At 43.9% G+C, this 13,574-nt stretch overlaps 1 protein-coding gene across 2 annotated transcripts in view; it reads right to left on the reverse strand.

Moving 5' to 3' along the window:
• YAP1 (Yes1 associated transcriptional regulator) overlaps positions 1–13,574 on the reverse strand; it is a 111,333-nt gene that overhangs the window by 97,307 nt on the left and 452 nt on the right. For both annotated transcript variants that reach the window (XM_044919245.1, XM_044919244.1), the window contains exon 2: positions 9,951–10,201. In XM_044919245.1, coding sequence (XP_044775180.1) covers positions 9,951–10,201 — 251 coding nt within the window. The remainder of the gene's footprint in view (positions 1–9,950; positions 10,202–13,574) is intronic.

Genomic DNA, 13,574 nt, shown 5'->3' on the forward strand with positions numbered 1-13,574 from the left:
AATTATCCACTTTTTTGGTATCATTTCACACTGTTCTCTGATGGCTAGAGTGCTCTGGTCGGTTTTGTACTGGCCATTTAGGATTTTATGTGGTTTTTTAGAAGGTTTTCCTCCTCTTCTTCCACAAAGGATTTCCACATGTAACTGCTTTTTACCTAATCAAGGCACAGGCTGCTGACAAAGTGGATCTGGATAAATTCGATGATGTTAATGACAAAGGGGCTTAAACACATCTCAGTCACTACTATGGGTGAATCCATTTCAAACTAAACCCAATTTTCATAAAATCCTAACCACTTACCTCTCCACGGTTATACTCACAGGTAGAAAACATTCTAGGTTGTTTTATTTTATGACATCTACAATAACCTACTGAAGAATGAGCACTTGCCAGGCAAAGCAACTGCCAAAACTAAGATAAAACCAAGTCATATATCTCTGGGGGTTAACCTACATAAGTACACTGATAATATCTAATCAGTTTAGATATGCACAAATGTTTCTTTATTCTAAACACCATCTATACTGATGCAAACCACGGGGAGGAAGACATGAGATGACTTTGTAAGGTTGTTTTACTTTACAGCCCTGTATACCAATACCAAAGAACTTGAACATGACCTACAAGCAGGAGCATCCCCACAGTCACATGCAGGAGCAGGACTCAGGTCTCCCACGCTTCTGTCCCTGCACACGATTTCAGAATCCAAGCCCTCTGAACAAAATGCCTATTGCCTTGTTGTCAAAGTATACAGTTCCCCCTTTAGGAAAATCTAACACATGAAGATATAAACTAGCACAACTGTCACTAAAGGGAACAGATTAATTATATTAATCATCTAATAAAAGCATTTAATGAAGTATTCATTAAAAAGGGATCCTGCAGGGGCACCTGGGTGGCTTAGTCTGTTAAGTGCTAGACTCTTGGTTTCGGCTCAGAGGATGATCTCAGGGTCGTGAGATCGAGCCCCTCATTGGGCTCCATGCTCAGAGTGGAGTCGTATGGAGACTCTCTCCATCTGCCCCTCCTGTTCATGCTCTCTTTCCCTCTCTCAAATAAATAAATCAATCTTAAAAAAAAAAAGTGATCTTGTAATACGTAGGTCGAGTCATATGAAATTGTCAGTAGTCACTGTGTGGAGCTTAGAAGATGGGGCAACTTCACATAGTTAACCTAATAATTACAAATTGGATTCCTAAAAATTCATTTTACCTACAAGTTTTTAAAAAACGATTGCACACCCCCCTCCTGGCCCAAGCAGGAGATGGAAACCGATGTTACAGAGAAACGGACCCAGAGGCTCCGGATTCAGACACCTGGCACGGCCAAGAGCAGGGATGAAGCCCCTTACTGCACACGCTGTTGAGCCCTGAGCCACGGCATTCAGTCTTACCCACCACCACCAGTGCTCTCTGCTAGGGAGAGGACAGCAGGTTTGTATCTGCAGGAACTGGCCACTCCAGGAGAATGGACATTTAGGGCCCCACACAACTTGAGGACCTGGTTGGTCCCAGTTATATCACTCTACAGTGAAGCCCACTTAAGAAATGAAAGCAGAAGAAAACTTCAAAAGAAACACCCAGGTGCACCTGGGTGATTCAGATGGTTAAGTGCCTGCCTTTGGCTCAGGTCATGATCCCAGGGTCCTGGGATCGAGCCCTGCGTGGGCCCCCCTGCTCAGCGGGGAGCCTGCTTCTCCCTCTCCCTCTGCCCCTCCCCCGGCTCATGCTCTCTCTCTCTCTCTCTCTCTCTCTAATAAAATCTTTAAAAAAAGAAACACCCACTATGTCAACAATTCTCAGGAAAAAAAACACAAAAAACACACCCACTATAAAATCCTCAAAGAGATATTCTATCACTACATCCATGAAATAAGAATGGCATGTTCTTAAAAACAGCAAAGGAACAATGAACTCAGAAAAAGAATCCCTGGAAATTTAGAATGATGAAGAGCTTTTGGGGAAAAAAACAAAACAATGATTAAAAAATTAAAAGCTAAGTTAAAGGAACCTTCCAGAAGGCATAACAAAAGGATAAGGGAAGAAAAATAAGAAGATAAAATTAAAGAGTTATTCTGATGAGCAGGAATTCCAGAAGAAGAAAACAGAACAGACTGGAAGAAGTTATCCAAGAATGGATAAAAGAAATCTTTCCCAGGACCCAAGGCCAAGTTGGGCATCTGCCCCACAGACCTGAAAGAGGAACCTGACTTTCCAAGCCGTGAAATCTTTACAATGAATAAAAAAAGGTACATACCAAGGCATATCTTGAAATTTAAGGACCCCCCCCCCAAAAGATAAAGACAAAAAATACTAAAATCCCCACAGGAGGCAAAATGGGTTTAACTGTTCAATGAGAAAACTGGAAGCTAAAATAAAATGGAGCACTGCCTTCAAAACTCCAAGGGAAAATAATCTTAGCCTTGAATTCTACAACCTAACTGCCCATCAAATGTCAACAGACAAAAATATTTTTAGACACAGAGGATCTCAATGCAGTTACCTACCATTCACCCCTTTCCTCAGTAAATTCCTGAAGGATGAGCCAACTCTAAGAGGGAGCAAACCAAGAAAAACAGTCAACAGAGTTCCCAACAGAGAAGAGTGATGCGGGGACTTGCCAGGATGCGAACGCGGGAGCCCCCGTCCTCTGAAGCAACCATTCTAATCCAGAACACAAAGACAAAGGAAGGACTCTGTTTCCAAGGGGGCAAAACACCAACAGAAACACTAATGAAAAAACAAGGCAATTAACAATTCCAAGAAAATATCAAAGCTGTTCAGAAACTCACATGTATTATACAGCTCAGCTTCAGGCAAGCCGGAAAGAGCCTTAACACTGTAAAAGTACCTAACAAAAAAATTATAGAAATTATACTGGGAGGATTAAGGAAAGAAGGATTTTAGGAGGCGCAGAAACTTTAAGAAACAGCAGTGCAGCACGTTTTATAAATACAGAGTTTTCTTAAGTATGTGGGGGAGGGGAGAGATCTCAAAGGAGTTCCAAGTGTTTGCCTTGGGAGAATGCAAGCCAGAGATAAAGAAAAGTGGGCCAGAACTGCCTTTCTTCTTTATAAACCTCATAGTTCTAAGGGACTTTCTAAATCTATGTATATGTTATTCCCCTCAAAATTAAATATCAAAATACATATTTATATGTGAGGCTATGAAAATGAGACTCTTCAAACCCCTCTCCTTGGCAGAATCCAGGTGCTTCTGCCCCTACTTTCTCCTTTCCTGAATCTTCCAATTCCCTCTAACGAACACGTCACTTTTATAATAAAAGAAAATACTAAAAATCCACAAAATATGATTGACACATGGAGGAGGAGGAAGAGGGAGCACAATTTTATAAATGTAAAACAAAACCCCACATTCACGCTGACAAAGAGAAAGACAATCCCCACCTTACCCCCACCTCCTAGATGATGGGGTTTAGCTCCGTCCCAGAAGCTACTCCATGTTAGAGGCACTTCAAGATATGTGGGAAGTTAAATTTCAAACAAGTTTCTGGTCCACATTCAATTTTGTCACACTCTGAGTAAAGCCATTGTTACTCAAAACCCAAACCAAACTGTCTATGTCAAAAAGCACATCTCTCGGGGTGCCTGGGGGGCTCAGTCGTTAAGCGTCTGCCTTCGGCTCAGGTCATGATCCCAGAGTCCTGGGATCGAGCCCCGCGTCGGGCTCCCTGCTCAGCGGGAAGCCTGCTTCTCCCTCTCCCACTCCCCCTGCTTGTGTTCCCTCTCTCGCTGGGTCTCTCTGTCAAATAAATAAATAAAATCTTAAAAAAAAAAGCACATCTCTCTAAATGTACTTCTTGGTCAAATAAAGACCTTACCTGAAAAACAAAAACCCTCCTCCCTTTAGGTTAAATAAGCAACTGCAAGAAGAAAAAAGAGCTTTTAACAAACGCACCCTCACCACTCCCAAATCAGGACCTGGCTGGTGAAGAATGTGCGAAGTCTAGTGACTAACACCACCCATGAAGAGATAGAGAAGCACACCAGAGATAGCCAAGTAACAGCCCTAACCACAAATAAAGCACTGGAAATATCTGGTGGAAGAAAACAGCGATATTTTAATAGAGACCCTTATTTGCGTTGTTCCATAGACTTTCCACATTATTCAGAGAAACAACATCTTATCAGTTGATACGTTCATGGTTTTGATTCTTCTCATGCTAAGAGCCAAATGAGGATTAAACGGACCACTTTTTCTTGTCTAAAATATTAAAAGGGAAGAAGAAAAAAAAGGACCACTGTGATTTAGACCAAACTTTGTTAGCTTTTGGAAGGGGTCAAGCCCTTTGCAAGTACAAGTGCTTCCCCTCGTTGTAGCACTTCTTCCCGGGGAACCTGGTACTTGAGCAACCAGAGCCCTGAAACAGTGCTTCTTCATAAAAACAGCACCGTCCCCTTCATGGCTTGCAGTTCTGATGGATCCTGAAGACCTCCCTTCATCCAATGCTACTCCACTATTATTAAACTTTCAAGTCATAATTAATGGCTAAATTATACTATTACTGAAGGGGGTAAATTAAGTATGAATAATCTTAAATCTTGATTTTTAAATGATTTTTAAAGTGACTTCACTTTGATTTGCCCTAAGCCTAAACTTCAGTACACATTTTGACAACTAAAAGGTTAGGCTTAGAGTCTGCCTCTCCCCCAAATCCTTAAGGTAAAAGGCAATTCAGATTCATGCTAGCAATACTATTTTAGGGTGCTAATTTACATTATTTTTCTAACTACCAAGTAAAACTCATTACATTACTAATGGGGACCGATATCAGGATTTCAAAAACATGTTTTCTTAAGTTTCAACTATTCAAATGGTACCTAGCTTTTTTTTTTTTTTTTTAAGATTTTATTTATTTGACAGAGAGAGACACAGCCAGAGAGGGAACACAAGCAGGGGGAGTGGGAGAGGGAGAAGCAGGCTTCCCGCGGAACAGGGAGCCCAATGCGGGGCTCGATCCCAGGACCCTGGGATCATGACCTGAGCCGAAGGCAGATGCTTAACGACTGAGCCACCCAGGCGCCCCTGAATGTTATTTTTTATAGAAAATGAGCCTACCATCTTGCAGCCAATTGAGAGTTTGCTGTGTTTCACTGTTAGTTTGTCAGCTACCTTTCTTAGTTCACACAAAAATTGCTCATTTTTCTCCTCAGGAAATAAATTAATCTCTATGTTCTATTTACTCTGTCACATCCGCTACCTCCAAACTGTTTTTCTGCCCCTGTACTCAACCGTGCCTCCAGTTTTTCTGCTTAAATCACGTGACACTGTGGCCACTCTTGCCCAGGCCACCCACCCACTGAGCAGAGGCAAGCATTTCTCCTGGGGGGGGGGGGGGGGGCAAAGTTTCATCTCCCCCCCCCCCCCCCAGCAAGACAAACAGGCACACACCGGCACTCCCCTCAGACAGGGAAACACTCTGTGATTGCAATTTGAACTTTTTTTCTTTTTGCAGCTTAATCAACATTTAATGGCAATATTACAAGCTTTTCATTTTTAACGGGAAATCACTTGGGTTACCCTAGTCATATCAAGAAACCAGAAAACAGAATAGCCTTATTCTCTATGAAGCTGTTCCTTTTTAAAACATCCAATCTGTACCATGGTAACATATACTGTGTTTTTAAGTCTCCTACTGGGCAAGTGTGTGGGAGAAGCATATGTCAAATTATAGTATGAAACGGTTTAATCATCTCCTTTAATCAATACGTTTCTGAGGTAGCTTTAATTAGGCCAGTGGAACATTCACTTCTGAAATAACATGTAGCAAAAAAAGAAGCAAACCAATTATAGTGATCAATAACATCTGCGAGGCAAGTTCATTTAATGTTGAAATACTGCCTAAGTTGGGCGCCTGGGTGGCTCAGTCGTTAAGCGTCTGCCTTCGGCTCAGGTCATGATCCCGGAGTCCTGGGATCGAGCCCCACATCGGGCTCCTGGCTCGGCGGGGAGCCTGCTTCTCCCTCTCCCCCTGCTCATGCTCTCTCTGTCTCTGTATCTCTGTGTCTCAAATGAATAAATAAAATCTTTAAAAAAAAAAAAAAAAAAAAAAAGAAATACTGCCTAAGTTATATGCTGTGCAATGTTGAAAATCTCTGGAAAAATACCTTTTTAAAATGTGGATCAAGATACTCAATACAACTTTTAATCAAATCGGGGCCACAAGAAACCTTCAATCTTCAAGGACTAAAAACACTATGGCCAGTTATTCAGAAAATGACAAATAACAGAAATGAAACAAAATCATCTTTAAAAATTACAAGAACATTATTACAGCAATGCAAATTTACAGACTTTTAAGATCACTGAATCAGATTTCTTAAACCATACTATAATTCTATATCATATATTATATGCAAGAAGTTCTTTGTAACTATTACCATTAACAGTTACCAGGTATCAGATTCAATAAAATAAACTCTGAGAAGTAAAAACACTCCTTGTAACCAGAAATATTATAGAATACTAATTCAGGAAGTTATTCAGCAGCTTATAAAGAAATAGGAAGTTGTTGACCACCTACTTGAAGAACCATTTCCTGTAGGAAAACTATAAGAGAGCTGAAGAAGGCAATAATTCTCAGAGTAATACAGAGAAGAATTCTTTTAAAACAAAAGCTCAATACACAATGTTGACAAGATTAGTTTTAAAACAGTAAACTCACTAGCATAGATATTACACATAATATACAGATGGGGAGCTTTCTTCACATACTTCACAATCACACCAGAGCTCAATACGTGTTAGTGATAAATGCAGCTTCCTTCCTTGCCACTTGCCAGGCTAAGAAACGTCCTTTCTCCAGATCTCACTGAGCTACGGAGGGCTTCAGAAATAGCAATGATCACTTGCCTATAATCCTTCAGTACTTATGCTGCTTTGAAACTAGAAGATGGGCCAACTGACCAAAACGTCATCATCTATGGTCACAAGGCAACAACTGGTTTCCAAAGTCAACATTTCTAACTTTTCAATCAAATTATACCACCTTACGTGTCTGGACCTTTCACAGTCAGATTTCTTCATGCCAAGTATAAACTTCAACAAATTATATACTTTGTAACTTACGAGTTAGTTCCAATGATTATCTTAAAAGATGTATATAAAAATAAAAAAATAAAAAGATGTATATAGCAAAATACAGTTTTTCATTGTTGAAAGAGTATAAAGTAAGTAACTAGTATAAATCTGCATTCTACATCTTGATGGCACTAAGAATCTTCTTCAGACACAAGAAAAATATAAGTATTGGTCCCAGAGCCTGACTTGAAAACATCACATTAGGATAAAAATGAACTTGGAAAACAGCAACTTGGCTCCAAAAGAAGGTTCATTTACCATCATCTTTGACTCCTAGTCAGAACAGATACTAATGAGCTCATTTACCTGTGCAGCGCAGAAAAATAAGTCGTTTATGGCAACTCATACAACCCACAACGTCATGAAAGTAGCTAACAACTGGATGTAAACTAACTTTTTTTTTTTTTTTAAAGATTTTATTTGTTTATTTGACAGAGAAACAGTGAGAGAGGGAACACAAGCAGAGGGAGTGAGAGGGAGAGAAGTAGGCTTCCCGTGGAGCAGGGAGCCCGATGGGGGGGCTCGATCCCAGGTCCCTGGGATCATGACCTGAGCCGAAGGCAGATGCTTAACAACTGAGCCACCCAGGCTCCCCGTAAACTAACTTTTTATAACTTCTCCAAAATACATATTGTTCCTAAAGCAGATACCCTTTAGAAGAATACAAAATTCTGTAAGCCCACAGTAGCCAAACCAATGCTTAGGGGCCCTCTCTACAATTCCTGACAAGCACCAACTAATCCATGATTTTGCCTATCTCTCAGGAAAAATCCTTGTATTTCTGAAAGGTTTGATATGAGAAAATTATTCCATGGAGTCTCAAATCCTCATGTTTCTTTTAATAAGCCCCATTTTACTTCTACGTGAGAGTCCCTCAAAAATCCTAAAGAACCATGTTTTTTGGTTTTTGTTTTTTTAATTTTTTCCTTTTCATTTGTTAAGAACAATCATATTTCTCTCTCTTCTTTTTTCTTTCCCAGGTAAACTTCTCTCCATTCCCTACAACCATTTTTCACATGGGGTAACTTTCCCTATCATTTTGCCCTGGTTTACCTTCCCTACAGACCCATTCAACTGGGGTGTTCGTTAACCCATCTTTATCAAAATCATTAAGAGAAACATTTCTTCTCAAAGGAAAAACCACTGGAAACTTTTTCAAATGGACCTAAAGAACATTTATTTCAGGTCAAAATAACAAGATCACTCAAAATAATAAAAACGTAGGCAGATGTCACCTGTAAGCAACTATTACAAGACACAAAAGACTAAAAAGAGCATAAAGGCTGCTCTTTAACCTTATACTTTTAGCTACAGCATCAACCAAAGAAAGGAGGCAAGCAGGCTATTAAGCTGTTTAAAAAATCTCCCCAGGTCAGCATGTGACCCAGCAGGGTAAGGTTCAAAAAAAAAAGTACAGCCTTTCTTTTTCCTTCCAAGGACCCGGTTTGTCTCCGTTCCTTTTCCCTTCAAGACACATCCCTCACAGCTAGCAGCTCTTTCAATCATTTACTTTGGATGTCTGCTTGAGAACAAATGATCTTGCTCATGCAGATGAGTTTGCCAGACTTGTGTGTACTTTACTTTCCAGTCTCAGGCCCTTTATTGTTCTGGTTGAAACTTGACCCTTTGAAATGGATACCAGGACACCAGAAAATTTAAATTTTAAAAAGAAGAAAAATGTTACAGGAGAGGGGGCAAAAAAACGGTAGAAACTTTTCAAGATCAAACTTTTTTCTCCGCTCTTTTAAACAAGCCTTTCTGAAAACCCTATGTTTCATTACAAACCACCTACCCTGAAAGACAATATAAAATACTTACTAAGACTCACACAACAAAACACTAATTGTATTATCTGATGTAATAACTAAATGTTACATTTGCCTTAGGAGTAGACTGTCAAGACAGATCTCAATCAAAACCTGGATTGTTTTTCACTTTATCTCAACCTGATTAAACAGCAAGAAGTGAGCAACTTTATTTAAAAACATCAATTTCAGTCTATAATTACTTTAAGAAAAAGTTTTGTATACACTTAAATCCAAAATGCCAGATAAAAATACTTGGTTCTTATCTACAAATTCAAAGTCAGAAAGGATAAAATTCTATTTCGATCTTTTCAGCCTGAATGAAATTTTGCTTTTGTGTTAAAGACAAAAAGTCTCATAAAAATAAGTAATGCAATGGCCTTCTGTTTTTGTTTTCCCAGAAGAGGATTCTGTCCTGAGGACCTGCTAGCTTGAAAGAAGTTTGCCACAGAGCGATTATATAAACATGAAAACTCACAGTTCTCTTTACTTTTTGGGCTGGGGCGGGGGGAGGGTCCGTCACATCAAACTGCAGCTAAAGGGTCTGTCATTTGACAATCTCAAATATTGTAAAATCTGACTCCCAAAGAAGACCTACTTATTTTGTAGTTCTTCTCTACCATTAAAATGTTCATTTAAAGAGATGTCGGTCGTGCCACAGATGTTTCCTAAGACTATGCCAGCCTGTAAGTCCCACAATTTGAAATGTTTCATAGTATTCTTTCAGTTTTAAGCCAAGCTAATTAATAGACTTGGAACAAAGTCAAAATGAGAATATCCAAATTGCCACAAAAGAGAAGATTATTAAAAGACTCTGAACCAAGAATCCATCAAGCTTTCAAAATATTACCCAAGCTGAAGAAGGTAATTAGGTCATGTTAAAGTGGAAAAAAAAAAACACATTTGTGTGTGTGTGTGTGTATTATGGGTGTATCTATATCTACAAGATAAAACTAAGCTCGACATAAAGTAAAACATAGAAACAAATGACATTTTATGTCCTAACACCACCTTACTGTGCTTCCCAAAATAGGTGTCACTTACTTTAAGAAGTACCTCTGGCCAGAAGATGTCTTTGCCATCTCCCAGCCCGCCGGCAGGGGTACGTCATCGGGGATCTCAAAGGAAGACTGGCGCAGGTGCTGCGCGGTGGGAGCAGCTGCTGGGCCGGGGACCACTCCGGGGGGCGTCAGGCTCCCCGGGGACACGGCTCCCAGCTGCAGGGAAGCCGGCGAGGAATGCGCTCGAACGTGCTGCGGAGTCAGGGCCCCTGCACCGCCCGCATCCGTACTGGCCTGTTGGGAACAGCAAAACGAAAACGCCTTAAGAACTATTTTTAAAGAGGGTCCCTTAAATTTCCTTGACAGGATTTCATTGCAGCCAAGTATCGAAGTACCAAAGGCAAAAACTGAAGTTTGACACAGAGGAATACAGATTTATAGGTGTGCATTTTTTTTTAAATTTTATTTATTTATTTGACAGAGAGAGACACAGCAAGAGAGGGAACACGAGCAGGGGGAGTGGGAGAGGGAGAAGCAGGCTTCCTGCCGAGCAGGGAGCCCGATGTAGGACTCGATCCCAGGACCCTGGGATCATGACCTGAGCCGAAGGCAGACGCTTAACGACTGAGCTATAGGTGTGCATTTTTAAATGGTTTGTATGATTGTAATGTGTACTTTGACAAACATTTGTAACTTTATAGATCAGCAGTCCATCTAAGTTAATGTCTACCCAGCACACATTAGATGTGCCTTCTACACATTTTAGAAGAAAAGAGTACAAAATGAATGGAACATTTCTACAGTATGTTGGATTTTAAAACTTAATTTCTTTTTTTTTTTTTAAAGATTTTATTTATTTGAGAGAGAGAGAGAGAGCACAAGCGGGGATGGGGGAAGGGGCATAGGCAAAGGGAGAAGCAGACTCCCCGCTGAGCAAGGAGCCCCATTGGGGGTGGGGGGCCTGGACCCGGGGACTCAGGGATCATGACCTGAGCCGAAGGCAGGTGCTTAACCAACCGATCCCACATGGGTGCAGTTCTGAGTTGTTTTTTTTTTTTTTAAAGGGTTTTATTTATTTATTCATGAGAGACAGAGAGAGAGAGAGGGAGAAGCAGGCTCCCAAGGAGCAGAGAGCCCGATGCGGGACTTGATCCCAGGACCCTGGGATCATGACCTGAGCCGAAGGCAGACGCTTAACCATCTGAGCCACCCAGGCGCCCACTGTTCTGAGTTCTAAAGGGTCCCAGGTATAACACGACCCAAGGAATAGAATAACTATACACTTTCTCTTTTCTTTTTCAGCTAGGTTTTAAGTAATGTTTCTTTCCAAGCCAAGCCCTAAACACAGGACAACTATCATTTTTTCTCGCCATGGACCAATGCCATCAATAAAACCATCACAACTTACACAACTTTTGATGAATGCAAGAGATTCAGAATCATTCAAATGTTCTTCAACAACCTAATGAAATGAAAACCCAACCATGTATTCCTACATAGATGGTAAAAATGTGAACAGTTCAACTGAAGAAAAAAGTTTGCACCCAGACCCCAAAGATCTGAGTTCCAGGCCAAATTGGCTACTGTGACAGTGAACAAATACCAGTCTCCGTGAGCCTGTTTTGTCATTTGTAAGAGAGCTTCTTTCGTGTGTGTATATAAACACGAATGAACGAGTTCATATCCAATAGTTTGTGCACAATAGTATTTATAACCCACATTCATACTATTCATAATCCCGCATAGCTACTTAAATTCCTCATTAGAATTAGGGTTTGATTATTAAAGAACTTCCTAGACTGATATGGGAAGGAGACTAGAAGCAATCAGCGGAGGCATTTATGCCTTAAAGTCAGCCACACTGCTGAGTTTCCAATCAGAATAAACCTGAATTAGGAAATCACCAGCAGAACTAAATAATCAAACTTACAGATGCAGAACACTTAGTTAAGAAACTTACCAAAAACAAACAAAATTAGAGATTATGAATAGAGGATGAATCCATGAACTGCTGGACATAATTCTCGTGGTTATTTACAAGAACTTTTTTGCAACTTTTCAGTTGCAGTTCTTTTTGGCTTACAGACGCCACGAAATGAGAAACTCATTCCCTAATGAGTATTATGCTTTCAAAACATACTCAGGAGCTCGCAGCCCAAATGTGTCGACCGTAAGGGGCAACGCCAGCGCACATTTCCCCGGGATGAGTCCAGAGACCCAGCTCCAGGCCTCGGAGAAGGAAAAGCGCCCTACCGTGCCCCCTCCTAAACTGCAAGCAGCTCGACGGTCTCCTCCGTCCTCCCTAAGCCGGGCTTTCGCCAGCAGGTTGCGTGAGTCTCTGAGTTCCCAAACCCCTCTGTCTGCGGCTGGAGAACACACAACAGGCCTCGCAAACAGGAGGGGCAGGGGCAGGGGAATGGGGCGCTCACTCCTCTTTCCACTCAAGTTACAGCCCGGCTGGACCAACTGCATCGCAGTATTTGGAAAACCAATTAACTTTTGGGCAAAGCTCCTATGCTCGAGTTTAGCCTGAAGCAAGTTCTTCCAGCAAGCCCTAAGCAAACAGATGTCCGGGAGCGGTGGGAATGGGAACCCTTTCCCAACAAGTCGCTCCTCGGAGCTGGATCGCACCGGCCAGGGGAGCGGGCGCCGTGTGCGCCACAGCCGCGCTCCGTCCCCGGGGCGAACTCCAGAGCCAGGGCGAGCCGCGCATTAGTCATCGCTTCCCCAGCACCGCGCGGGGTCGCGGCGGCGCCACGCAGCCCCGGCCCCCAGCCCGCCGAGGGGCCGCTCCCCCGCGCAGCCGACGCGGTCGGCTGCCCGGACGCCCTCCCCCCGGGGAGCCGGCCCCCCCCGGGGACGCCCCCCGAGTCCGCACACGGGCCCCCAGCCCCCCACGGAGCCGGCCCGAGTCCCCGCGTAGGCCCCCCTTCAGTCTCCCCTGGGAGCCGGCCCTCCCCAGCCCCCCGACTCCCTGCACGGGCCCCCCAGTCTCCCCCGGGGGCCGGTCCCCCGAGTCCCCGCAGGGGCCCCGCACCCCCCAGTGTCCCCCTGAGAGCCGGCCCTCCCCAGTTCCCCACGCGGGGGCGCCCCCCGTCTCCCCCGGGAGCCGGCCCCCCGAGTCCCCTCCCCGGGGGCGCCCCTGAGTCCCTGCACGGGCCCCCCCAGTCTCCCGCGGGGGGCCCAACCCCGGACCCCCACTCGCCCCGGGCGCCGGCGCGGGGCGCTGACCCCGCAGCGCCTTCCAGGAAAGCCCGGACGCCGCCCGCACAAGGCGCCGGGCGCTCTCGGGAGCGGAGAAAGAGCCAGAAAGTCCACGCACTGCTCCAACCCCCACCCCTAATCCACACTGCAAAACAAGAGAACAATTATCTGAGTCCCCAGGACACTCGCGCGGCCGCACAGGCCCCGCAGGAAAGGGGGCCCAGGGCTCCCCGCCACCAACTCGGCCGCCGCGGGCCACTCACCCCACGCGGACGCCAGCGGCCCCTCCCCCACCCCGGCCCCCGGCCTCCCCATCCTCCCCTCCCCCACCCCGCCCCGCCCCGCCCCCCTCTGCTCTTCCCCCCCCCGGCCCCCCCCCCCCCGGTCCCCGTCCCGGCGGCGGCGGCCGAGGTGCGGGGCGCGGACGCGCGCACATTGTGCGAGCCCACCCGGCCCCCCCCCC

This window comes from Neomonachus schauinslandi, chromosome 11 (genome assembly GCF_002201575.2).
Source record: "Neomonachus schauinslandi chromosome 11, ASM220157v2, whole genome shotgun sequence".
Classification (NCBI taxonomy): Eukaryota; Metazoa; Chordata; class Mammalia; order Carnivora; family Phocidae; genus Neomonachus; species Neomonachus schauinslandi.